Source organism: Tupaia chinensis, unplaced genomic scaffold (genome assembly GCF_000334495.1).
Source record: "Tupaia chinensis unplaced genomic scaffold, TupChi_1.0 Scaffold000197_1, whole genome shotgun sequence".
Lineage (NCBI taxonomy): Eukaryota > Metazoa > Chordata > Mammalia > Scandentia > Tupaiidae > Tupaia > Tupaia belangeri.
This window is the reverse complement of record NW_006159672.1, coordinates 3,215,418-3,243,171: the sequence shown is the minus strand read 5'-3', so window position 1 is coordinate 3,243,171 and position 27,754 is coordinate 3,215,418. Positions and strand designations below refer to the sequence as shown.

At 41.2% G+C, this 27,754-nt stretch overlaps 1 protein-coding gene across 11 annotated transcripts in view; it reads left to right on the top strand.

Moving 5' to 3' along the window:
• The window catches only part of EBF3 (EBF transcription factor 3), a gene marked incomplete at its 5' end in the record, with an annotated part of 139,929 nt that extends 133,735 nt beyond the window's left edge, over positions 1–6,194 (top strand). For 2 of the 11 annotated variants that reach the window (XM_027771224.1, XM_027771223.1), the window contains 4 exon segments: positions 603–791; positions 1,196–1,393; positions 2,428–2,540; positions 3,639–6,194. In XM_027771224.1, the coding sequence (XP_027627025.1) occupies positions 603–791; positions 1,196–1,393; positions 2,428–2,540; positions 3,639–3,656 (518 nt within the window). In that variant the 3' untranslated portion in view covers positions 3,657–6,194. 11 annotated transcript variants of the gene reach the window in all.
• Between the last annotated feature and the right edge of the window lie 21,560 nt (positions 6,195–27,754).

Genomic DNA, 27,754 nt, shown 5'->3' with positions numbered 1-27,754 from the left:
CAGAGCCCAGTTCTCTGAGTCTTAAAATTTTAGTTTTCCTCTTTAAAAATGACCAAGGCAGTAATCTCAGAAAACGCCTCAACTGACTGCTGTGTTTGCTCCCAATCACCCATGCTTCAGTGGCAGGAATGAAGCTACTGCACGCCCCGCCCTCACATACAGAAAAGGCAACCATAAAAATGAAGACCCCAAAACAGCCTTTCAAGGGAAGTTATGGCCACAAACAAGCTCCTATTGTCAGCCATGGCATTTGAAGGTCTGCAGAGGCCAAAAGTTCACAGAGTATGGGGGGACAGACCAGGAATCTGAGCTCTTGATAATTGCTTCTAAAGAGAAACGTGAAAGCAACTGACGGTTAGATCGAAGCACGCTTCAACTGGCTGTCGAAGCCAACAGAGACAGCACAGGGCTCATCGCTGAGACAGCTCTGGTAGGGTTGGCGTGATAAGGTTATCTGAGCTGGCTAGAGGCGCTAGGGCTGGAGGAAAGCATAAGGTCAATTAAAAATGTTTAATATATGATATAGATTCTCGGGGAAACCCCCCCCCAAGTGTCTGTCGCTGATAATAACGTTATTTTTGGCCGGGGGGGGATTTTAACAGTCGGCTACAGTCGCAATACAAGCAGCGTGTCCCCGCGAGGATACGTCCCCAGCAGTACTCCCCAGCAGTCCAATTACAACACAGTCAGCACTAGCATGAATGGATATGGAAGTGGCGCCATGGCCAATCTAGGGGTCCCTGGCTCGCCTGGATTTCTTAATGGCTCCTCCGCTAACTCTCCCTACGGCAGTAAGTGTCTGTTTTTGTCACACGTCATCACACAGATTCATATTCACTACAAAGTCGAGTGTGTGCCTTGCTTGGATGTTCTGTGATGTGAGCTACTGGATAAAGGGAAGGGTGGCCCTGGAGGCTGGGCATCAAAACGATGACCGTAAATTGACCTAAAATGGGCCCCGATGCCATCTCATTGGAAACCAAAACAAATCGGAACAAAATGGGGCTGCTCAATTGGAAGAGAAAGTCCAACACGAAAGAGTTTGCCTGTTATCCAGAGAGTGGCCAAGCCAGAGCATGTCATGTTTTGTTTATGTGCCCTCCCCCACCCCACGTTCGAGGCGAGGCCTCTGGTGCCCTCTCGCCAGGGTGCTGTGCCGCAGCCGCGCGTCCTGACCATGTTTGCTTTGTTGCAGTAGTGCCGTCCAGCCCCACCATGGCAGCCTCTTCGGTCACCCTCCCTTCAAACTGTAGCAGCACACACGGCATTTTCTCATTCTCACCTGCCAATGTCATCTCCGCAGTGAAACAGAAGAGCGCCTTCGCGCCTGTGGTCCGGCCCCAAGCCTCTCCTCCTCCTTCCTGCACCAGCGCCAACGGGAACGGGCTGCAAGGTGAGGATGGCGTGGGGTCTCTCCCTGGGGGTGGGAGCCCGGCCCCTCCTCAGGGCACATTCTCAGATTTCTTGTACCCCCATGGCCACTGCATGCTTTGGCCCACCAGGACGAGATCCACCCCAGCCCAATATTCTCGTAAGGATACCCATTCTTCAAGCCCCAGCAAATGCCAGGTTTTGCCTCTTGGTTTCTGTTCGGCTCATTCTTCGAATGTAACCCCGCGTCCTCAGTATAAAGCACCCCATATCCTAGGGGAGCAGAATCGATGTGAGAGGAAAAGGAGTACAACGAACATAGCGGTTGTTTTCATCCAACGGGCCTCCCCCTGGGCCTGTACTCCGAGTGAGAAGGCTTCTCAGCACAGGGTGCAGACCACCTGCGCCTCCTGGGCTTAGGGCCTCCTCATTCACCAGGCAGCACGCATAACCTCAGAATGGGAATGGCAGGTCCCCGAGTCGCCTGTGGAGCCCGTCTCACACGGTGCCCACTCCTGTGGTCCTGAGGCTGAGCATTCGTTCTCAGGCTCGTCCGACAGTTCGAGTTCAGCGAGCTCCACTGTCCTGTGGGAAGCGGCATGCCTCCGGCCCGCTGGCCATGTGTGCACCTAAGCTGGGTGGTAGTTCTGTCTGTGGACAGGAGTTGCATTTCCTGCGTGATCTCTTTCAAAGATTCAGGAGGCTGAAGGACTGGCCCCAAGGGCATGGGATGTACTGCCTGGATGCAGCTGCCCATAGAGAGGGCCACGCAGAGCAGGCATGCGGTGCCTACCCAGTGCCCAACCCCTCTGGGCAGTGCGGGCTGTGCATGTGTGTGCGAGATGCAGCCACATGGGTGCCCCTAGGCCTCGTGAGCTCGCGCGTGTCTCTCTGATGTACTGTGGCCTGCAGGCACTGAAATTAAGTGGCCGTCATCTGGCCTCTTTCAGACACCACCTTTGGTATATGATACTCCCAGTGAAAATCAATCCAGTTACTCCTTTAAAAAAATGAATCCATTCAACCAGTATTTACTGAGCGCCTACTATGTACCAGGCTCTCTGCTGGGTGCTGAGGACGTAACCGTGGAGAAGACAAACTGGCCCTTTTGTGAAGTCGGTGGCATATTTCACTTTGATGAACTAATGCTCAAAAAAGGAACTGGAAAGGTATCAGTGATTTGAAATAATTGTCTTCACAACATCTGTTAGCGCACGAAGGGACACCCAGGCCCCCAAAGTGCCGCCGACTGGCTCGTGAGCCATCAGCGGGCACCAAACCAGAATTGCTTAAAAGGCAGGTGGTGAGGTGCCCCAGCCCTGTCCATCGACATGGTGTTGAGGCCAGTTGAAAGATGGTACCACAGAAACAGTGTGTAAATACACAGGTCTTCCAAACCATAAAGTTGTAACGGTGAGTCGGAGATAAATTAATATTGTTGAAATTAATGAACTGAGAAATTGAAGCTCACATCACTACATGAACAAATGTATTAATATGTTATACATAAATTAATGAGAACGATCATTCTGACAAAAATTAAACAACACCAGAGTTAAAAGATTTTACATTACATTCATACCGGGAGTTGACTCTGAAGTATCAGCCACTCTTGGCATTTTAGCACCAAGTTTTCTCTTTTAAGAAAACAGTGGCTCCCTAAGGTGATACTATGACTTGTGGCCCTTTGTGGCCCTTGGCCCTGGGATTCCAGAGCAGGCGGGCCATGAGTTGCTTTGATCTTTGAGAGCCCCTGACTCACCATTACGATACAGAACAGTTAGCAGAAGGTCCGAGCCTGAAAGCAGAAGGGGACACCGAGGCGAGTCTGGGTTTCACTTAGGGAGCTCCAAGCCGGCCTTGCCTGGCGTCACAGAAGTGATCAGGCTGGCTCATGTCTCTCGACAGAGGAGGCCTCCAGGGAGTCTGGACCTCTGTTTGCTTTGAACAAAATGCTGAGATGTGTGGGAAGCAGCAGCCTCTGCACACGGAAATGTCAGAAGCCTTTCCCTTTTCCAAAGGAAGTCTTTGAGGAGGGATGCACTATGCGAAGATGTGGGGGATTTTGGTCTCCACATGCACCCCCATCCATGAAGTAGATTTCCCAGCATGCCTTAACCATGCCTAAGGCTGTTTAATGGAGAGATGTGCAACTCCAGCCTCACCAGTGAATAAAGCACAAAGAGCAGGGTGATCCCCCGGCCCGTGTTAGAGGGTGCGTGCGCTGGAGTTGCCCACAGTAACTGGTGTTTCTCTCTCTCTTGCAGCTATGTCTGGGCTGGTAGTCCCACCAATGTGAGGGACTTTTGTTTACCTTCCGCAGCATCCGGCATCCAAGGACGGACTTCAGGGGACACGTTTAGTATATTAAGACATGCTGATGGAAACAGTATCTTCACAAAAATCAGCAGCAATTGCAATGCTACAAAAAGACTTTGTTTAAAGATTTTATTTAAACTATTAAGAATCAACATGCAAACAGCCTACTTCTTCATGAACAATTCCATTTTATTGACTGAACTTTTCTCATATTTTCACATTTCTCAGTCCTGAAGACTAAGGAAAACAAAGCGACGCCTATTTTGTATAAAGTTTCTGACTACGTCTTGGCTATGTCTAGTACTTGCTATGTGTTGGGAGAAACTTTGTGAATGCACCATTTTGATGATCATGAAACACTGATGAAAAATGCCTCCAAACATTTTTCTGTACTCATACTTAGATTCACAATGGTTGTGTATCTCTATAATGTGAAATATTTTTTTGTGGTGAAAAAAGGGGGCCAAGGAGGTATGAGCCATCAAACTGGAAAAAGGATGACTATATGATTAGGAGAATTTGGGGTGGCAGGGAGGGAGGGAGGGTTTATCATTGCTTAACTTCATCTTAATGAAATGAAACTTTGTAACTTATTGTAGTTAGAAATTGTAACTTTGATATTGAATTCTCTTGCCTTCAACAAGCACACTGACAGAGAAAAAAAATGCTACTGTCTGTTGGTTCCAATATTCTCCCACTGCTAGAGCTTCCTGTTAAGCAAGTGTGATCTGCAACATTTTTTCAACTTTTGCTAGCACTGTATACTATTGCATTCTTAGGCTACTGTGAGGTCTATGTTTCTTGTACCAGAAATTGTCCTTCTGACTTCTAGATCCTTCTTCCTAATGTGTTTTGTATGTGGTTATAAAATTGTAGACTTTTGTGATTTTGCCAAAGTTGTAGCTAAATATTTATACACTTGTCTTGAATTTTTTTCAGATCCACTTAAATATTTAGAGAAACAAGTTTTATTCCTTATGTGTCTTATAAGGGATAAAATGGTCTTCATTCAACACTTACTTTCCCATGAACACTTGCAGTTGCTAAGGGACTTTATTTTGTAACATATCAATTATAAATATTGTATTTATCTTTGAAATTTTGTACATTGCTTTTCCCGCCTTTTTCCTTCTTTTTTCTTGTCTGTATTGGTTTTGATCGTGGCCTGGTGTTATGATACTGGGAAGAGCATTAGCCAAGAACTCTCTCTCTGATCTTTTTTGTTAAAATGAACCAGTGTCTTTACATTTCATTTGTACTTCAAATATTTGCTATTGTTTAGACTTTCCATCCCTTTTTTTTTTATTTTGAGGAAAAGTCAAATTCATTGTTTATTTTTATATTATTTTTAAGTTATCTGAACAAATACTTTTGAAAAAAAAAAAGTTTGTTGTATAGTCAAAACACAATGGTGCCACCCGGCTGTGACAAATCCTAGTAAATTCTGTGCATGTGGAACAGCCGCGAAGAGGCGACACCATTTGGGGCTGTGTCCTTTTTATTTTATTTTTTTTCTAGAATGTAAAAAGTCATTTTAGCTGCCACCCATGACTTTGCCACATAGCTGAACTGTGTTTACTGGAAAAATTCAGAGGCCTAAAGTTTAAAATAAAATTTACTTCCAATGTTTTAATTAAAATGTCTGCCACATTAACTTCTCTGATGCCTTAAAAGTGGACTTCTTTAAAGAATCTTTGTGCTATTTTATCACAGGCTTACACCACAATTGTTAATCAATATTTCATTTGGAGATTTATGGTGTAAAACACACACACACACACAACACAAAAGCACAAACCTGCTGTCCCATGTGTCGCTCCTTTCTGGGTCTGTTTCTGCTGCATGCTGCATCCTCACCAGCCCACCTCGGATTTAGAGAGTTCTTTGGGGGGACCAAAATTGCTTCTGGTTAATTTTTTTTTTTTTTGAACAATACGTTTTTGTGGTCAGATCCAACAATGCTGTCTGTACTTTTTAAACTGGAATGACCTCCTTCAGATATTGTGCCTGTTAGTGCCAAACCCACAGTGAAACCAAAAGGGTCCGTTTTTTTTTTCCTTTGCACTAAATATTTTGCAGACAGACACAGCACAGCAAAACATTTTGCAAACTGCAGCAGAAATCTTACAATGAAAAGGAGGGACTTTAAAAAAACTTTGACAACAATTTTAAAAATGCACAACTTAGTGTTCATTCAAATAACACAATGTCCCCATGGTCAGTGGGTCACGCTCTGGCTTTGTGACGGCTGACAAGGCTTAGCTACGTGGAAAAGCCTGAGAAGTCACTTTGGAACTAAATTGCCTCCGTTTTATTTTGTATAAGTAAAGGTTTGATCAAAAAAAGAATTCACGTGTACATGTTAAGAACGTTTGCAAGTTTCCTCATACCCGCACTTGGTTTGTGTTTTAGATTAATTAGTCAATGCCCTCATTGCTTCATTGTCTCAAAATTGAGCGCTTCACTAAAAGGTAGATTTTACTGTTAAAGACCCTACAATAAGATTGTTTTATCTGTACATTTTTTCAGATATTTAACTGTATAAAAATGTTCATTTTACACAATATTTAATTAAAGTATTTCTTGTCTGTGAATTTCACTTTTGGTAATTTTATCTGTTTTGATTATTAAAATGACTGACTTAAACGCACATGAAAGTTACATCGGGGGTTTCATTTGTACCTAGTGGGTTTTGGAGCTGCGTCTTGGCCAAGGTAAAAATGATCTGTAGAAGAACCTTGCACAGTTATCTGGTCCTGAGTCTTCAGCAGATTGTTACCTGCATGGTTCTGACCCCCACCTCTCTGCATGATGCACCCATACTTGCATGTCTGTGTGCTCTTCTGGGCACAGGCCCACGGTCACATCAACTCCAGGCCAGGGGAATAGTCACGTCAACCACTGTGAGAACAAAAATAAGCCTGAGGCTCACTGAGGGCTTGGTAAAGTCACTTCCCCAAGATCTTCCTGCTCTAGCCTCCCAACTTGTAAACTAGAGGTTTGGCAGGGACCGAGCAACTGCTCTGGGTACACCATGCACTTTCTGTCTCCATCATTGTTTCCCCTTTGGGCAAGAACCACGTTTAGGAGAACACATCACAGACTCTGGAGGGTGTGCAGACACCGGGGCACCAAGATGCTAGTGCTGGCGAAGGTCGGACACAAGGGACACTAGCACCAATTCCAGGTCCATCACAGTGGCGCACCAGACCCCACACACTGCACTGACCACTGCGGGGCATGCATGGTTGTGGCCAAATGCACTGACCATACCGGGACCTGCTATCCACACCAAGTTTCTAATTTACATGATGATGATCGGTTCTTGTGAGTTTCTGTGCTCAATCCATTTCACTCGGTATTTTTTCATTTTCTCTGCAATGAGAGGCTGGGTTTGCATGTTTTGGCTTGCAGCTCTGTAACACATACACATAAGTGTGATCCAAATTAGTACTCACAAATGTCATTTTAATTACTTGTTCTGAGCAAAACAGGAAACAATTATTCAAAACATAAAGAAACTTGTGAATACCTTTTCTCCTGTCAATGACAACCAGGTTCCTTTGATTGCATCCTGGTTTCTGCTTTAAAGAGACAGTAAAGAAAGAGACTTGTGGGGTCCCAGCCTGCAGCCTGCCTCCTGCCCACTTCCCCCTGGGCTCCTTCCCAAGTTGTTGGGAGGCCTGGAGCCGAGGACAGGTCTTGCCCAAGCCAGCCCTTTCTTCCTCTGAGCTGGTGCCAGGACTGCCCAGCAACCTGGCGCTGCCTTGCCAGTCCTGTAACCTGGGAGAGAGAACTTATTTTATGTTTGTGTTTCAAATCAGAAGCCAGAAGTGCATCCTTTCAAAATGTATGCCAATTATTGTCAGGCCGCCTTTTAAGGTCTTTCAAGCTTTTAAAGATTATTCAAAGCACTTGAAATGGGCTTCAATCTAATGCCTCATTTCATTGCATTAAACAGCCTAGTTAATAAAGAATCAATATATTCAAAGGGCAAGGTTATCTTTTGTCTATAAGGGGTGGTGTCATTCTGAACCTTTTATAGTTCAAATGCTGAAAAAGACCTCATGAAATCCATACTCATCAAGTGGGTCAACGAGAGCAATAAAGAGGCCCCTGAAAGGAAAGAAAGGCTGCCCTCCTTTAAAACAACTCCAAGCCTTATCTCCCTTGCTTGGAGTGCCCAAGGAAGTCCTCAGAAAATGTCAATTTCTCATCAAGACAAGAGGCCACGATGATCATTTTTTCCAGAGAATACATACAATTAAGAGAATGCAGAGAGGCGGCCACAGCAGTGATTTGTAGCTTATTCTGGCCCCACGAGCTGCGATTTCCCTCCCAGCAGATAAAAAGGGTTGTTGATAACTAAAGTGTCAATATGCCAAAGAGCGATTTTTGAATGTGAGTCCTTGTGCTTTGAGCTCGCTGGGCTGATCCCAGGCCCTGATAACGACACAGCTGCCAACGGACACCACAGGTTGGCCCTCACAATTAATGCCATGAATAAATCACACAAAAGAGTTGGGATGCTTTATACTCGGTGAGACAATCCCCTGTTTTACCCTTCAAGGATTCCTTTTATGTTGGAATAAGGTTGCTTTTAATGAAATTTAAACTCATCAGAGGAAATCAAAAACCTCCAATCAGATTACAAATTGATTTTTTGGTCATTTGTCATGTCCCAGTGTAGAGCCGCCGGTTTCACAGGGAGCAAGTTCCAGGGCTGGGGAGCAAGTGTGGATGCAGTTCCCACCCCCCGGCCTGGACACGAATGTGAGCAGGGCCCTGTGGTATAAGCAGAAAGCAGCTCCTTTCCCTGGTGTAGACTTGGGCACCATTCTGCCTCCTCCCTACCCCTCTGGATCCTAGCAAACTGAACCTACGACAAGAGCAGGTGTCAGCCAGCTCTGAATTAAGCCACATCTTAATAAGGTGGCAAAACTTAATACTCCTGGCAAACTCACAGTGATTTCTAGGGCTATGTTCGTTGGTCCGTTGATGGGCAACCGAGCCACAATCACTTGAGAGTGCAGTAAGGTGTGGTTAACCTCCAGCCACTCCCAAATCTAGCTCCCATGCAGGACACAGAACCCACAGAGCACTCAGCCCTTACCTGCCAAGACCTTACGATGTGGGCAGAAAGAAAGTGAGGCCAATTCCTGTGTAGCCAAGTCCAAACATTCTCCTCACAAAACCTGCCCTACTCCACAGGCAGCTGCAGGGTGGCCTTGTCCTGTGCTCTGACCAAACCTTCTCAGAGGCTATGGACAGCTGCCAGTCTGTGGCTCCCAGTGGTCCTCCTGTGTACTCTGATGGACCTGAGCATCTTGAGAACACATGGCCATGCCTTCCTCTCCTTCTCATCTCCCTATCAGGGCACTGTATCAGAGCTGAGTGGCCAAGAGTGGGAAGCAAAGACCCCACCTAGTGTCTGGGACTTAAGGGGTGGGTCTGGAAATGTATTTTGTCCTTCAGGAAAGATTGGGGCCAGAAGGATTGGAGCAGGCGTACTTCAGGAGAAAGGAAATGCCATTTAACTCAAGACTCCTTGGCCCTTTTAAAGTATAATCTGTGGAGTGAGTAGAATATTCTGCATTTTTTCGAATAGCAAATGCCTACCTTTGTAGCACCTGATGATTTGCAAAACACTTCATTCACAGTATCTCCTTGGGGCCTCTTGGAAAGCTCTGGACTAGGTCTGGTTTCTCTTCCAGGTAGTGAAACTACAGTTTAGAAAGGTTAGATGACCAGCCCAGGATCACGAGGCTAGAAGGGCCAGGGTCAGATGCCAAACAAGGTTTCTAATCTCTAAATATCTAAATTGCACTCTTCCCGCTGATTTAGGTTTCAGATAGCTTTAAGAATTAAAAAAAAGAGAGAGAAGGAGAGAGTAAGAGATAGAGAGATAGGTAGATTGAGGAGAGAAATCTTACTTTCCTGGGAAGAGCCCAACAAGTGACCGGAGCTTTGTGGGCCTAATTTAGCTAAAGCCACCTGGACAGGTCATAGGTAGAAATTGGCTTGTCTTGGGGTGACTGTCAGCTGGGCTTAGGAGGGCCTTGCTTCAGGACACTATCAATATTACACATCCATCCCCCCAAAATTGGATCAGAAGTTTATTTTTCCCAGGGGCTTTACAACTACCAAAGGTCTCTGAAGAGCTACTTCCTATGAGCCTCGGGTAACCACAAGGCCTGTGTATCCACATGCACTCTTGGTCCAAATGACATCTGTCCTGGGCAGGAATGATGGGAAGGGTACACTGAGCTGGTTCCGTGGTGCTGGGGCAGGAGGGTGGTGCAGCCTGCTGGTGAGCACGCAGCAAGGGCTCAGTAATATTTAGCTTCATTATTGCTGGCAAGATGACAACGAGGGACAGGAACAGAATGAGGAAGAGGAAAATAAGAGTAACAATGCCTTTGGTGGCAGAGTTAAAATGAATAACAACAAAGTCAGAGGCTCTGACTGAAGAAGAAACAAAGGATAGAGGAGAACACGGATGTGGCCCCGAACTGTCCCATCAGACCGCTTCCTCCCCAACACTCTGCATTGATGGTGGGCTACAAACAGGGAGGAAGAGGGTCATGTTAATGCAGTTCTCTGTTGTGGTGGGGTGCAGTTCAGTGGAAAAACTGAACCAAAAACTTGTGTTTCCACCTTGCAGGGACCAAGTTCTTCCCTGCCCTGGGCTTCCATTATGGAGTCAGCTAGACAAAGGGCTGGTGTGGGAATGAAGCTTCCAGCAGAGAGAGAAAAGATTCCTCCAGAAATTATAACAAAGAGTTTATATTCTTAATATATAATGAGCTTTTGTAAATCAATAAGACTCTATGAGCCCCCAAAGAAAAATAGGCAAATTCACAGTCAATTCACAAGGGAACAACAGAAGTGATCAATAAGCTTAGGAAATTATATTCAACCTCACTTAAAAATGTGTATGAAATTAAAATAATGAGATGATTTTTTTTTCACCTATTAAATTAAAAAAGATTTTTCTTAAAAGCTAATACTCAGGGCTGTTGATGGAGGATTGGGCATTCCTACAGTTGTCAGTAGAAGAGTAAATTGGTACAGCTCTTCTAGAAATCAAGTTGACATTATGTCAAGTGACTTCAAAATGCTCATATCCATTTGACCCACTAATTTTACTTCTAGGAATCAATCTCAAGGAAAAAAAATCATATATTAGACCACACTAAGTACAAGATTACTTGCTATAGTAATATTAAATGGTTAGAAAGAACCCAAATGGCTAAAAATAGGAATTGCTAATTAAATGATTATATAACTATTAAGATCTTATTTTTGAAGTATATCTAGTAAAATAGTAAATACTAATGACAAAATTAAGTGAAACAAACCTAGCAGGTAGCATGGTGGCAGGGGCACTGGATTCCCACATGGCTGACTACAGTTTGAGTCTTGGACCCGGTGGCTTGAAGAGCACACCAGGGACATAGACATGCAAGCCCGATATCCCAGGAAGAGAATGGAGGAGAAGGGATTGTAGTGTGGCCCTCCCCCTGGAGGATGATTTCTCACTTTCCTTCTCTCTGACTTGGTCTCTCTCTGGCAACTGCACATGCTCTATGACAAAAAACCTTAAAAAAAAGAAAGTAAGTGAAACAATCATAATACTGTATATATAACATAATCTCAATTTATAAGTTTCTATATAAAGAGAAGGCAATTGTATCTATATATATATATAAACACATTCACAAATTGTGTATATATATAAAATACTAGTCAGAATTGCAGCAAACTAACAGTTGGTATATCTAACAGGTGAAAGCTTACATGTTAGATCTCCTTTTTCTAAATTCTCTGCAAAATCGACAGGCAGGGGAAACTCTCAGATAATACTGCTTCCCATGTTACTATCTTACTATCTTGCCCTCTAGTTGCAGCAGATGGAGAAGGAAGACACCTACCTCAGACCAGTCACATTGGCCTGGAACTGAGACCAGATGGTATGGTGGCCGGTGTTGCAGGCCACATGGATTCTGAGCTGGGGCTGACATAGTGGCAGGGAGGCAGAGACCAGACCAGGAACCTGGTCGACTCTCTGAGAAGGTAGGCTGGAGGAGAGATGCACGGGAGTGTGGAGACCAGGGCTGTGTGGTTCAAAGGGAAGAGAGCCAGGTAAGAGGCTACATGAAGTCCAGTTGAATTCCCTGCTTTGGCTTTCCCAGAAATACTCTGGGGCCTGATACTAACTTCACTTTTATTTGAACTTCTTTGAGAAAGTTTCTGCTGACTACAAAAAATTACTGACAGACACATAGGGAGAAAAATTAATTTAAAATTAGTTATAAGAAAATCCAAAAGAACTTGCTAGGTATTAGATGTAATGATTAAAATAGCAAAATGAATGAATACAAGGTAAAATACGACTGTATTTCTACAGTATGACAAAAATGAAAATGATACCCTCTACAATAGCATGAAATACATCAAATACCTAGGAAGAAAGATACCAAAGTTATGCAAGGTGTTTGAACAGAAAACCACAAAAACAGTACTGAGATAAATTTTTAAAGTCAATATAATTTTTAAAGTCACTATATTCATGGATTGAAAAACTGCATGAAAAGATGCCAACTTTCTCTAAATTGGCCAATAGATTTAGTGCAACCTCAATCTAATTCTGGTAGGCACTTTTTCTTGAGACTGACAAGCTGATTCTGAAATTTACACAGGAATGTAAATAAGTTAAAGGAGTCAGGCAAATCTGAGAGAGTGAAGCAGGGGGACTTAAACTATCTAAACTAAGATTTCTTATGAGACAATAAATAAGACTTTTATTTATTTATTTATTTATTTATTTATTTTTGGAGAGGTTTTTGTGCGCTCACCAGACAGAGAAAGACAGAGAGACAGAAAGTGAGAAATCACCCCCCAGGGGGGATGGCCACACTGCAGTCCCTTCTCCTCGGGATCTTGGGCATGCACACACATGTGCCTGGCGTGAGCTTTAAGCCACTGGGTCTGGCACTCGAACTGTGGTCAACTACATGGGAGTCCAGTGATATAGCCATTACACTAACTGCTGGTCCCTAAATAAGACATTTTTGCAATGGAAGAAGAACAGAAAATACCCCAATGGAGTAAAGGGCCCAGCTACAGACATACTATACCTGGTCTCCTGATTAATGACAAAGGTGATACTACAATGCTGTGGGAGAAGGGTTGTTCCTTCAGTACTGAGTGCAGTGGATATGAATATGAATACAGTAAAAATTGAAATGACTTCTTCCTCACAGGGTGAAAGGACAAACTTGACTCCTTTTCAGCTGACTTCTAGGTTTGTCCACCTTGGGATGCATCAATGCCTCAGATCTCCCACAGGAAATTAATAAGAACCAACAATCTTAAAATATTGGCTATTTTTAAGCACTCAAGACACTTTAAAAAGTCCTGTGGTTTCATTGTTGAAAGAAAACTTAAAAGAGCTAAATAACTGGAAGAACATTTCATTTCCATAGACTGGAAGACAACACTGTTAAAATGGCAATGCTGCGTCATGGTGGCGCCTGCCCTATGGCAAAAACCTATGGAGGCTGGAGGATTGCGGCATCGAGTCCATCTCACTCTCTCTCTGTCTCTCTCGGCGACTGCACGATTTAAAAAAAAAAAAATGGCAATGCTGCTCAAACTGATCTATGGATTCAATGCAATCCCTTATAAGAATCACAGTTACCTTCTTTGTAGAAGTTCACAAGCTGATCTGAAAATTCATATGGTCTGCATGGGATACAAAATAATCAAAACAAAAAGAACAGAATTAAAGGATACCCACTTGCCAATTTCAAAACTTACTATAAAGCAACAGTAATCAGGATAATATGGTACTAGTATAGTACAGATATAGAGATCAATAGAATGAAATTGAGAAACTAGAAATAAACTTCCATGTTTGTGGTCAATTGATTTTCAACAAAGATGCCTTGATCTATCAGATTGGGAAAAAAACTAGTCTCTTGAACAAAGGGTTCTGGAAAAACTGGATAGCCACAAGAAAGGAATGAAATTAAACTCTTACCACATGATATAAAAAATATAAACTAAAAATGGTCAGCATAGGTGACACACTCTTTAGTGTACTGGACTGCAGTTCTGGAAGCCGCATGGCTAACTGTGACACATTAGATATGTGCATGGGTGCCCAAGATCCTGAGATGCTACCAGGCTAGAAAAATGAAATCATAGCATGATGAGATCCTGTTCATGGTGCTTTCTTTCTCTAGCAAAAACTAGAGAAAGAAACAAACAAACAAAACAAAAACAAAAAACAACAACAACAAAACACAACTCAAAATGGATTAGTGGCGTAAGTGTAAGAACTAAACCTATAAAACTCTTAGAAGGAAACAGGGATCTCTTTATGATCTCAGATTTAACATGAATTTGGCAACTTTATTTTATACAATAGGTGTGACACAAATCTTAAACACAGCACCAAAAATATGAGCCACAAAAGGTAAAAAAGAAAAAATTTAAACTGGACTTCATCAAAATTAAAAATGTCTATGCTTTAAAAGACACACCAAGCAAGTGAAAAGATGACCCACAGAATGGGAGAAACTATTTGCAAATAATATCTGATAAGGGACTTGTGTCTAGAATGTATAAAGAGCTCTTACAAATCAATAATAAAAAGACAAATAAGTCACTGTAAAAATGGGCAAATGATCTGAGTGGATATTCTTCAAAGAAGATTTACAAATAACCAATAAGTGCATGAAAAGATGCTTAACATCATTAGTCATCAGGGAAATACAAATCAAAAATCACAATGAGATACCAATTCACACCAGCAGGATGTCTATAATCCAAAGGTCAGATAACTCATACACTGTTGGCAGGACTGTTAAAATGGTACAAACACTTTGGAAAACAGCCCAGCAGTTTCTCAAACTATAACAAATAGGGGAACCATATGACTGATTATTTTCAGTTCTAGGTATATACCCAAGAAAGAATGAAAAATATATGCTCACACAAAACTTGCACATGAATGTTTTTAACAGCAGAACTCATTACAGTCAAAAGGTGGAAACAATTTTAATATCCATTATGAATACATTTTTCAAATGTAGTATGTCTATATAATGGAGTATTATTTGGCCAACATTATGACACTCTGAAACATGCTACAACATGGGTGAGCCTTGAAAGATCAGTCAATCACACACAAAGCCATGTTTCAATTTATGTATAGAATAGACAAATGTATATAGACAGTAGTTTAGTAGTTGCTTAGGGCTGGGAGACATGGGGGTATGGGGCCGATAGCAAAAGGATGTGGGTGCCTCGTTGGAGTAATAAAATGCTCTAAAGTCAACTGTGGTGATGGCTGCACATATCTGAGAATATACTGTATTAAAATCATTGAATTGTATATTTTAAATGAGTGAATTGTATGGTATATGAATTATCTCTCAATAAAGCTGTTATAAAAAGAAGAAAAGTACTGTGTTTTTATCAAAGCATAAAAAAATGAACATTATTTCTCATGAAGAATTATTGTTAAGGCTTTTAGTGTTTCCAAGAAACTGTATTTCCTGGAGAACACTGCTAGCACTGAAGCCCCTCGCTGGCACATGAGATCCAGGGGTGCTCCTAAGTCTTCCCCCTAAGTCAGGCAAGAGATCTCTCACTCACGTGCTTCCCAGTAGGAGCTGTTTGGTGTTAGAAAGGAAAGGAAGTCTTGCATCTCCAAGGCAGTAAAATAAAGAGCATGGCCCCTACCCCCTGCCTGAGGTTTAGCAGATAGAAGGTCCAGCCTTTTTCCAAGGGGGTGGCTCCACACAGTGCTAGGTGGGACCACCAGCCCAGCCCTTAGTCCTCTGTGGAACACACATACAAAAGGTTTCTCCTCTAAGGTCACTTATAAAGCCAAGATTTTCTTCAAGAGAACTCTACCCCCAAACAAAACAAAGCAAAAACAAACAAAAACCTCCAAGATGGCTTTTAAAAATAGTCTCAGTATTTTCCAAATACTCCAGAATATTTAGTCCTAGTATTTTAAACATATTAGTCCTTTTTCAAAAAAAAAATGTTTAATTAATTTTGGTATCAGGAATCTCAACAGATTCCACTCCTCCCACCCTGCTCTGAGCGAGTCAGCCCTTCCCTGGCAGATGGCAAAAGTTTCCTAACCAGTCCCTCTGCTTCTCTCCTCACCCTAGCTCTCTGTTTCTGGCCAGAGGGTCCTTTAAGCCAGGCACTGAAGGATATGTCCTCTCCCATATGTGGAAGCTGAAAAAGCCATTCTCAAGAAGAGAGTAGAATGTCAGTTACTAGAGGCTGAGAAGGGTAAGAGGAAGAGAAGGGTGGGAGAAATTGGCTGACGCATACAAAATTCCAACTAGGTAAAAGAGATAAGTGCTGGGAACCAGCAGTTAGTGTAATGGCTATGTCGCTGGACTCCCAGGTAGTCGACCACGGTTCGTGTCCCGGACCCGGTGGCTTAAAAACTCACGCCAGGCGCGTGTGCATGCGTGCCCAAGATCCCGAGAGGAGAATGGAGGAGAAGGGATTGTGGCGTGACCATCCCCCCTGGGGGGTTATTTCTCGCTTTCTGTCTCTATGTCTCTCTCTGTCTGGCGAGCGCACGCGCCCTACAGTGAAAATCTCTCCAAAAAAAAAGAGGTAAGTGCTAGTGTTGGGTAAGTTTTCAAAATAACTAGAAGAGAGGATTTTTGAATGTGCCCAACACAAAGAAATGATGAATGTTTGAGGTAACAGATATAGTAATCCAATCATCACATATTGTATACGTGTATTAGAAAATCATGCCTAACTCTTTAATGAGGCACAATTATTACTTATCAGTTAAATGTAACAACAATAAACCCAAAAGGAGACCACCTTCACTGCATCCCCTTCAAAGTCTTCCTAGTAGAGGTTGGACAACCATACAGAGATAGAACATAATGTTCTGCAAGGCTGAGCCATGTGGGAAAGTTCTGGACTTAAGGTGGGAGATCTTCTTGAACATGCCAGGCACATGTCCATGATCTGGGGACTGGGGCTTCTCTCTCTTGCTCTCATGCTCATTGAAGAAATTAAAAAAATAAACTTAAAAAAAAAAAAAGGTAAAAAGGTTCTTCTAATCAATGCCCACAGGACATAGAATGCTGCTCTCCCTCCCTTCCTGACTGTCTTGACTCCTGTGGTCCATGAACATGACAGGGGTTCTGCCTGAGGCTTTGCTCTTGCTATTCCTCTCACTGGGATGCTTTTCCACAAAATCAGATGCTCCCCACACTTGTCTTAACCCATCCCCAGGGAAGTATCCCGGATTGTCCATCTATAATTCACACCCTCACATCCTCAGTCACCACCCATATGCCTTTCCTCTCCCTTTTATTTTTTCCTTAGCATTTACACCATTTAAGGAAGCACAAGTTTTACTTAATTAACTTTAGTACTATCTCCCCTTGAGAATGTAAGTCTCTTGAGGAGAGAGGCTTCTCTGCTTGGGTAATGTTACACCTCTACAATCTAGCTTTTGCAAACTAAACTTTCAAGGAGTGTTCCTTACCATGTTTTCACCAAGGCCAGAGTTCTTAACCTAGGGTCCATGAACTTGGGAAACAAAAGACATCTTTCCTTAACTAACTGCTATAGAATTTAGCATTTCCTTCCCTTGTGAATTTAGGCAACAAACCAGAGTACTTTCAGCAGTACCAGGGATTTTTTTTCAGAGATTTTGAAAGATTCTTATGCTTTTTATACATTGGAATTCTGATAATTAACAAATTGATTCCAGTTGTAGATATTATTATTGATGTATTAATAATAAAGAAGCACATATATAACAATATTACTCATTTTATTTTTAACATTCTAATAAGTATTCAATAAAATTAATTTCTTTATGACCCTATGTATTTTTAGTTTATGCATTTGAAAACAGTGTGCTGAGAAAGTGGTCTACAGATTCGTTAGACTGACACAGTAGTCCAGGGTCCAGAAAAGATGAAGGCCCCTAGATGAAGGCATTTGCTTCTGGTTAACCCAGATATTGAACATGGTTCAATATCACACCATGTTGGTCAATAAAGAATGTAGGTTTTTCATATCTAGTATGGTTTTACTTGATGCCTCACAGTTTCCAAGTTACTTTATAATATACACTCTTCAGAGTAAACTAACTACAAAAAAAGAACTCCAGACTTAGCTCCAACAGTATCTGTGCAGGACAAGTAGGTTCCCAAATGTTAGCTCCATTCTCAGTATTTGTGGAAGCTTTGCTGTGGACCAGGTACTGAGCCAGAAGAAAGGCATTTAAAAGATTATAATCTTTTTCTGGCTTTCTTGTAATCCATGCTTATTGCAAAAATAAAAAGCAATGAACATGTATTGGGAGGAAAAGGTTAATCCTCCTCATCTCAGCTCTGCCTAAACCTCTTCAACTTACAGTATTATAGCCCATTGTAAGCAATGGACTGTAAATCTTTCTAGACTTTGTTTGAAGGACTTTATAGACAGACATTTAACGTACAGTTTTAAGACTATAAGATGGATCATAATTTTTATATTTTTCTTACCATGCTCCCCCTAATGATCTTTCTTTCTCAGTACAGGTGGATCCACTTCATTTTCCCTAGTAGGTGTAGAATAATCCATTGTGTATATGAAAGCACACTTATTGAACCAGTCTCATGATGGAAATTTTCATATTCTTTGTCAATGAAAACAATTCTGAAGTAACAAGTAGAAAATAAAGAGTGTCAAAGATATTATTTGAAAGATGCCATTTACAACAGTAGCTAGACATCAGGTATCTAGAAATAAACTGACTAGAAGTTATTCAAAACTAGTACACCAAAAAACACAAATCATAATTGAGAAAACATTTTAAAGATCTGAATAATTTAAGGGATATACCATGTTCATGGATTAGAAAACACAATATTGTAAAACCCTAAATTCATCCCACATTGATCGTGGATTAAACACAACATTAAACAAAATGTCAGCAGATTTACTTTGGTGGGAATAGATGATCTTATTTTAAAATTTACATGGATATGCAAAGGGCTAAGGAAAGGCATCTTAATCTTGAAGAAGAATAAAATTGGAAAACTTAGACCAACAGATGTCAAAGTTTATTCTGGAGATACAGTAATTTAGACAGTGTATTATTGTTGCAAATGTAGCCTAAAAGTTCAATAGGATGAGCTATAGTACAGAAGTAGTCCCACACATATGACAAAATGAGGTTGGATTAACAAGTGGTACTGAGTATGTTGGTAGTGACTCAGTCTTGATACATACATTTTTGGCTAAATGTGAAAGATAAAAACAATTAAGTTTTTAGAAGAAAACATGAGAGAATATCTTTATAATCCTAAGAAAAGAAAAGAAATACTAAAAAAGGACATAAAAACTTTTATGGCTAAATTGGACTACATTAAAATTAAGAAATGCTGTTCTTCAAAATGGTGCTGTTGAAAGAATGGAAAGCCAATCCATAGAGGAGGAGAAGATATTTGTAAGACATATATCTGATGAAGGAATCAGACTATAAAGAACTCTTGCACATCATTAAGAAAAAGGTGGACAGTCTAATAGGTAAATGGACAAAGAGCATAAATAAACAATTTATAGAAAACTAGAAATCCAAATAATCAATAAGTTTCAGAAAGATACTGACCTTCATTAACTATCAGGAAAATGAAAAAAACTAAATGACAAATACCACTATGCTTCTACCAAAATGGCTGCCATTGAAAACAAATATGGGGGGACCAGCATTTAGTGTAATGGCTATGTCGCTGGATTCCCATGTAGTCGACCGTGGTTCGTGTCCCAGACCCGGTGGCTTAAAACTCACGCTGGGCGTGTGTGTGTGCATGCCCAAGATCCCGAGAGGAGAAAGGAGGAGAAGGGATTGTGGCGCAATTTCTCGCTTTCTGTCTCTCTGTCTCTCTCTGTCTGGCGAACGCACGCGCCCTATAGCAAAAACTTCTCCAATCAAAACAAAACAAAACAAAACAAATATGTTTGGGCAAAGATGTAGATCAACTGGAACGCTCACACACTGTTGTGGGAGTGTAAATTGTTACAGCCGCTTTAGAAAACTCTTTGGTATTGTCTACTGAAGTTGAATAATATAACTCAGCAATATCATCATTAGGTGTATACCCAATAAAAATGAATACCTCTACTCACATATATATGATACGTATGAACAGCAAAAGTAATAACAGAACTAGTTTTAATAGCCCTCAACTGGAAGCATGTCCATCAGTAGTAAAATATATAGATAAAATTTTAGCATATTCATACAGTAGACATACAATATGACTTTCATACCACATTAAACACAAAGTTACTGTGACTACACACATTAATATAAATGACATTGTTAAACAAAAAAGTAGAAACAAGAAAGAACAGACTATGTGATTTCCATTTATATAAAATCAACAATAGACAAAAGTAATCAATGATGCGAAAAGTCATAACTGAGTTTATCCTGGGTGGGGCGATGGTGTCAAGGAAGAGGTAGGAGGGACCCTGGTAAAGTTGTTTATAATAATTCAGTTCATTTGGTAAACTTTATAAAATGTTCACATTGTAAAGTCTCAGAGCTGAATGCTTATGAGTCTTGAACTTGTCAGTGCCTACCTTCTACATCAATAAAACAAAAGGTTTACATTAACAGTGTTATAAAGAACACTCTTGTACTTGTTTCTTTGTGCATAAATGAGCACGTCTGTAGGCAAAAGCCCCGAAGTGGGATTGTTGGCTCACTTTTAAAATGTGTACTTTAAATTTGGACAGCTATCAAATGTTCTTATTCACCAACATTTAAGAAAATATCTATTTTACTATACTTCCCCTATAACAAATAGCAACTCTTTCATTTAAAAGTATTTATTGTCACAAATGGACAGATATTGTACAAGTCCACTTATATGAGGTACCTAGAATAGTCAAATTCAGAGACAAAGAAGAATAGTTGCCAGGAACTAGGAGAAAAGAGGGAATGAGGAGTCAGTGTTTTATGGGGACAGGTTTTCAGTTCTGTGAGATGAAAAAAGTTATGGAGATGGACTGAGATGGCAGTTGAACACCAATGTGAATGTACATAATGCCACTGAACTGTACACTTAAAAATTATTATAATGACAATTTTAAAGTTATATATATTTTAACAGAATTTATGGATTGTTTATTAAGGGCCAGGTGCTGTTCTAAGGTGACAGCCATCAATAAAATAGACAAACATTGTCTATTCTTCTTCTTTTTTAAGAGAGATTTTTGCTATAGGGTAGATGCGCTTGCTGGAGAAGCAGAGAGACATAAAGTGAGAAATCACCCCCCAGGGGGATGGCCACACTGCAACCCCTTCTCCTCTTTTCTCTTCTTGGGATTTTGGGCACACACACACATGCACTCAACATGAGTTTCAAGCTACCAGTCCAGGATTCAAACTGCCATCGACCATGTGGGAGTCCAGTGACATAACCATTATACCATTTGCTGGTCCCAACGTTGTCTGTTCTTATGGGACTTACATTCTAATGAGGTTATGGTCAATAAAATTTTTTGCTAATCTGACTGATGATAATGATATCTTACTGCTTTAATTTGCATTTTCTAATTACTCATAAGGTTTAGCATATTTTCACATACTTATGAACCATTTTTATTTCTTCTACAAATTTCCTGTTTATATCATTTGGCCATTTTCCCATTAGGTTGCCTTTTAAATAAACTTATAGGAGTTCTTTGTATTTTGTGACTTACCTTTTCATCTGTTTATATGTTGCAAATATTTTCCTCAAGTCATTGACTTTGCTTTGGGCCTCTCTCCTTTCCTTTTCTCACTCTTGGCAGTCTTGAAGTCATTCTTTTCCTTTTATGACTTCTAAGTTTTCACTTAGCATAATAGTCTCCATCCTAACACAAAAAACAAAATTGTCTTATATTTTGTCCTAGTACTTTGAGACTTTTAACCTTTAGTTCTTAATCTCTCTAGGATTTAGTCTTATGTTTGGTATAAGGAGAAATTTAATTTTTTTCCAAACAGGGAATGAATTATCCCCAAATCATATATTGAGTTATCAGCTCATCTCTTCCACTGATTTAAAATATCATATTATTACTTTCTAAATTCCATTTTCCTTTTAGATCCCTTCTACTGACCTTTTTGGGCACTCCTAGACAGATATCATCTACCATTAATTCCTATAGTTTCAAAAAGCATCATTTATTTTTAAAAGCGCAAACTTTTCTCTGAATCTTTAAAATTGTTTAAACTATTTTTGTGCATTTATTGTCTCATATAACTTTAGAATCAGCTTAGTATCAAAAAGAATTTCTAATTGGAGACTACTGTCCTCTTTGAAACACTGGGTTTTTCCATTTGGAAACACTGCAAGTCTCTTAATTTATTGTACAAGAATTTAGGTACAATTATAATATGTGCAATGTTGGAGACATATTCAGTGTTTTGAAAACACAGAAGTGGAGGAACTTCTTTGGCCTAGGTCAGTAGCAAAAATGAAGAGGTTTGAGAAACAGAAAGTCTCACCCCCCACTCCCCTGCCCCCGTAGAAATCATGGGTTCGTTTGCTTTGGAGATTGATTAGAAATTAATGAAGCAAAGTTGAGGGGGATAAGTGTCCCAGGCAGAGAGAACAGCATATGCAAAGGTCCTGAGACTACAGAGAAACCAACATGGTCTTGAGGACAAGGTGATTTTTAACTTTGAAGAAAGAAAAAGAGACTGATCTTTGCTAGCAGATGGTATATCACAGAACACTTGGCAGGCAGGGCTGAATTGAGAAGGTTTATATGTGATGAGTGCTGGGTATTTGCTTTTCAATAGTTTAAGTAGTTGACATGTAGATATTTTCTCAAAAATTATTTAAAATTATATTGTCTCTTTTATAGAGTCACATACAAAATTATAACAAATATTTGGTACATTATCATTAAAATTCAGTTTTTTATAACTTGCAAGTTGTTTATTAACTGTCAAGGACTATGGAGTATGAGCAAAATTTTTTGACTTGTAAATGTTTGTGGGAAAAATGTAAAAATAAATGAAAAAAAAAGAAAAAAAAAGAGGTAGGTGTTGGGCAGAGAAAGGGCCTTTACTCCTTTATAAAATAGGGGAAAAGGCAGCATCATCTTTTAAAATACTGGAATTTCTTTCAGAGGTTGATGCAAAACCATCACCTTGTAAGTCCTAATCCTAACATTCACTGAGGGCTGGAAGGATACAGACTTACAAAGCCAGGGCCCATTTGTGAGGGTCTTAAAGAATCACCTAGCTCCAACCATCATCATGTGAACTGAGGGATAGGGTGAGGAAGAAAGGGAGGCTTAGGTCACAGTGACAACTGGCATTGAAAGTCCATAAAAGGATCATCAGAGCCCAAAGATGGTTCTTTAAAAAAATTAATAAAAATGGGACCAGCAGATGGCATACTGGTTACGTTGCTGTACTCCTACGTAGTTGGCTGTGGTTTGAGTCCCGGATCCAACGGCTTAAGACTCACACTGAGAATGTGCATGTGCATGCTCCAAATCTGGAGAGGAGAATGGAGGAGAAGGGATTGTGGCATGGTCATCCCCCTGGAGGTGATGTCTTGCTTTCTGTCTCTCTGTCTCTCTCTGTCTTTCCAGGGAACACATATGCCCTATAGCAAAAATCTCTAAAAAACAGAAAAAAGGTTAACAAAATTGATAAAATACTAGTAAGAGTGATCAGGAAAATTAAAAAGGAACACTGCTATAGATGTGATGATCATTCAAAGAATATTAAGAAGATATAAAAATATTAGATACATGCTAACACATTTGACAACAGAAAAAAACGAACAAATTCTTTGTAAAACACAATTTACCAAAATAGACACAAGATGAAATGAAAAGCCTGAAGAGTCCTATCTCTGTTAAAAAGCTTCTGAAAGGCTGTGTGATATTGGCATAAGGAGATAGAAATGGATCAGTGAAACTGAATAAAGAGTTCCAGAAAAAGATTCACATATACAATCACTTGATTTTTGACAAGGCATCAACATGATTCAATGGAAAAACAAAATATTTTTAAAGCATCTGGATATCCATACAGAAAATAAAAATTCTTGGCTTACATTATGCCATATCAAAAGAAATTTTTAAAGATGTATGATTAAAAAAAATAGATGTATGATAGACCTAGCCATAAAAGCTAAACCTAGGAAGCTGGGAGGTAGCATGATGGTTAAGGGTGCTGGGTTCTCATATGGCCGACTATGGTTCAAGTCCTGGACCTGGTGACTTACTTTCTCACTTTCTCTCTCTCTTTCTCTGTTGCTCTGCTCCTCTCTGGTTAAATTAAAATAAATAAATAAATAAATAAAGTTAAATAAAATAATTTTTTTAAAAAGCTAAACCTTTACAACTTTTAGAAATGAAAAAAAATCTGTGTAAACTTGGGATGGGTATGGATTTCCTAAGCATGACATACAAAGCACTAATAATAAAAGAAAAAATGATAAATTGGATATCATAACATTTTAAGATTCTGCTCATCAAACGTTACTATAAACAAGTAAAATGGCATACTACAGACTGGATATAGTATGCACAACATGCATCTCTGAAAAAGGACTTGTGTCTAGAATATGTAATGAAAACAATACACATAGACCAATAAAAAAAATCCAACAATCCTTGTGGCAGCACAACTGAGGCCAAGTGAATAGCATCTTATCATTAAGGTGCATAGCATGATTAAGGTGAAGGTGTCCACTCTGACTCTTCATCTGCAATGTGTCCTACTTTGATAGTTCCATTCCTTTCACTGTGCCTTCCACTTTACCTTACCTGCTGACCAAAAGGGAACTATATGTAAAAAGGAAATGTAAGTGAACTCCTTATAGGGTGACATGTTAGTAGGTTTGATAGAGTGACACTGGTTTTCTTTTTCCCAAAGTAAGTTAGCATGAAAACAGCTGTTGAAAGAAAAGAGAACACTTCTTTCAATACACAATAGAGCAGGGTCAAGAATATTACAACCTAAGGTGCTCACCCCATTTCTCTGGTCTCCATGTCAGCAGGAGCGAAGGCACACCTCTGGGGTGAACACAATACTCATGCCTTTCCTTGGGCTTGTGCCCGCTCCTTGCTTCTTTGTCCATAGTTTCTGGCATAAACAGAGTGAACAACGATGTAGCCCACTCTCTCCTGTAGCCCAAGGAAGTACCAAATTCCAAAGTAAGCGATGACCTTTGCAGAGCGCCCTGAGCATCAGTTGACAAGAGTTCTGGAGCCGTATGGGCTTATGCCTGGGATGCTCAGTGCTGTCTCTTCTTTGGTAGATCCTTTTGAGCAGTGACCCCACTGCTGCTCTCCAGTGTCAATTTACTGCAAAGCTGCTGTATTCTGACAGGTGTGGGAATGTAGGGACTCACCAGCTGCTCTGAAGAGAGACAGGAGTCTTCAGGCACCAAAATCTACTTTTTTTTTTCTTTAAGAGAGAGATTTTTTTCTGTAGGGCACATGCGCTCACCAAAGAGACATGAAGATAGAAAGTGAGAAATTACCCTTGGGATTGCCACACCACAATCCCTTCTCCTCTCAGGATTTTGGGCAGGCACACACATACGTCTAGCATGAATTTCAAACCTCCAGGTCCAGAACTTGAACCACAGTTGGCTATGTGGGAGTACAGCAATGTAACCATTCCATCATCTGCTGGTCTTCAGAATCTTTTTTTTTTTTTTTTTTTTTGGGATTTTTTTTGCTATAGAGCATGTGCTCTCGCCAGACCTTTCACTATAGGGTGCGTGCGCTTGGCAGACAGAGAGAGACATACAGACAGAAAGCGAGAAATCACCCCCCAGGGGGGATGGTCACGCCGCAATCCCTTCTCCTCCATTCTCCTCTTGGGATCTTGGGCACGCACGCACACGCGCCTGGTGTGAGTTTCAAGCCACCAGGTCCAGGACACGAACCGCGGTCGACTACGTGGGAGTCCAGCGATATAGCCATTACGCTAACTGCTGGTTCCCGGTCTTCAGAATCTCTTTAATGTTGAGACCATAGCTGTCACAAGAAACAGAGTCAACTGTAACAGGAAGTGCAGCATGGGGCTGCTTCCAGGCAGTTTGTGTTGGATTTGGGATGCACGGTCAGAGCACTGAGCACAGTAGGGTGTCCACCACCTTCCAGTCAAGCTTCCTTTCACCTTTGATTTCCTCTGAATGTCATTCTGTGATCCTATTTGGGACACTAACAGTCTAAAGGGAAACATGGTCTTGAAGGAACCTGAAAAAGCTAAAAAAATCCTTGCAGATGGTCTTTGGCTTATGACCCAGACCCAGCCACTTCCAATCCTTTCTTGCCATGATGCAGCATGTGGACGGCAGCGATGACATGAGCACTGAGAGTGTGTTGAAGGAGCAGCCTATGCCAAACTGTGGGAGGCTGGAGCAGACAGGAGTCAAGACAACAAAACCAGCCCTTTCTAGGCTCTGTTAGATGCTCCCCTAGGCCATCCATCATGAAGCCAAGACCTTCTCTGAGTGCGTGGGAAGATTTCTGTGTTCCACAAATCTGCTCACCCACCAGGAAGTGGCTGCTTTCTGAAGTGGCCAAATCACACCCCCCATCTGCCTCCTCTATCATTTTACATCTCCATTCACAAATGAGCACAAATGACAGCCAGGTAGGAAGGAAGCTGGGGACATTTGCCACTTTGGCTGGCCTTCTGGGAGGTATATTTGCCAGTGAACATGTAGGAGATTGTGATAGGGACAGGAAAAACACGGCAAAGGCAGAGGTGTCTGGGCCACCCCCCCCCCATAATGCTAGTTTTCAGAATGCCAGGGAATGAGGTAAGAGTGAGCATCTTACTGAGCACAGCTAACAGGCAAGGGTGGAATGCCTGCCCCAAGGGAGCTGGCTACCTAGATGAGGCGCTCACTTCCAATGGGAGACAGCAACATCTAAACCTTTCATACTGACCATGAGTCAGGCCAGTCCTGCCTACAAGGACACTTTAAAATGGCAGAAAGACAATCAAGGAGACTGTGAGGACCTCATAGCACAGCAGGCAACACAGCAGAGAGTTGCACGTGGGATGGAAAAGGAGACTTTTCCGAAGCTGCCCTCTGCACTGGGTCCTAGGGGCACCAGATGAGTGGAGAAGGGACTCAGTCACTGGGTGACCAACCTCAAGTGCATACCTTGTGAGGAACTGGGACAGCTATGACATGGACTGCAGTACTCACGGTTTGGAATCTGAGACTTTAGAGTCTGAAGAGGACCTTGATCCTCTTTAAAGAGAAAGACCTTAAGAAAGGAGAGCCCTGAGACTTCTCAACCCTAGGATGGGGACACCACCACCAACCATTGAGGACTGTTGCAAGGAACACATGAGAGACTCCATAAACTGTAAAGTGCATGCTCCTGTGAAAATATAGGAGAGACTGGCGTTTCCTTTTTTTGGGCCATCAGGTGGCTTTAGGTTACCTTCTGCCGAAGACCAATCCATGTGGGGAAACTAAAAAAGAGACAGAGAAGCAGAGAAATTAAATGAAGCATGTGTATGGGTTTCAAAGGAATTTCTATTCCAAAGGCAGGTTTTATGGGCGGCTAAAGTGTCTCCTTGACAAAAATAAGTTTCTAACAAGGAAGTTATAGAGCAACTTATGAAGCTCAGGCACTGTAAATCATTAGCAATGGCCGGTCTCCCACTAGGGTCACTGGAGGAACTCAGAGATGAGGAAGCAGAGACAAGGAACAAAAATAGAAAATAGATCTTGAAAACACAAATAGTTCTTGGGCATTGGAAAGCTGCTGATATGATTTTTTTCTTCTTCTTTATAAAAGCTAAGGGATAGCCCAAGCATTAGAGGCCACTGAATTGTACCTTTAGGAATAAAGAAAATGGGAGGGAAACCTAGTTAACGAGAGACTGAGGCACCCCTGCTGTGGCTAGGGTTCAGAAGAAGGTAGGTTTCAGAGATAAAAGGTGAGGCACTCAGAACTCTAGGAGGATTGCTGATTTCTTTTCTTTTCTTTCTTTCTTTCTTTTTTTTTT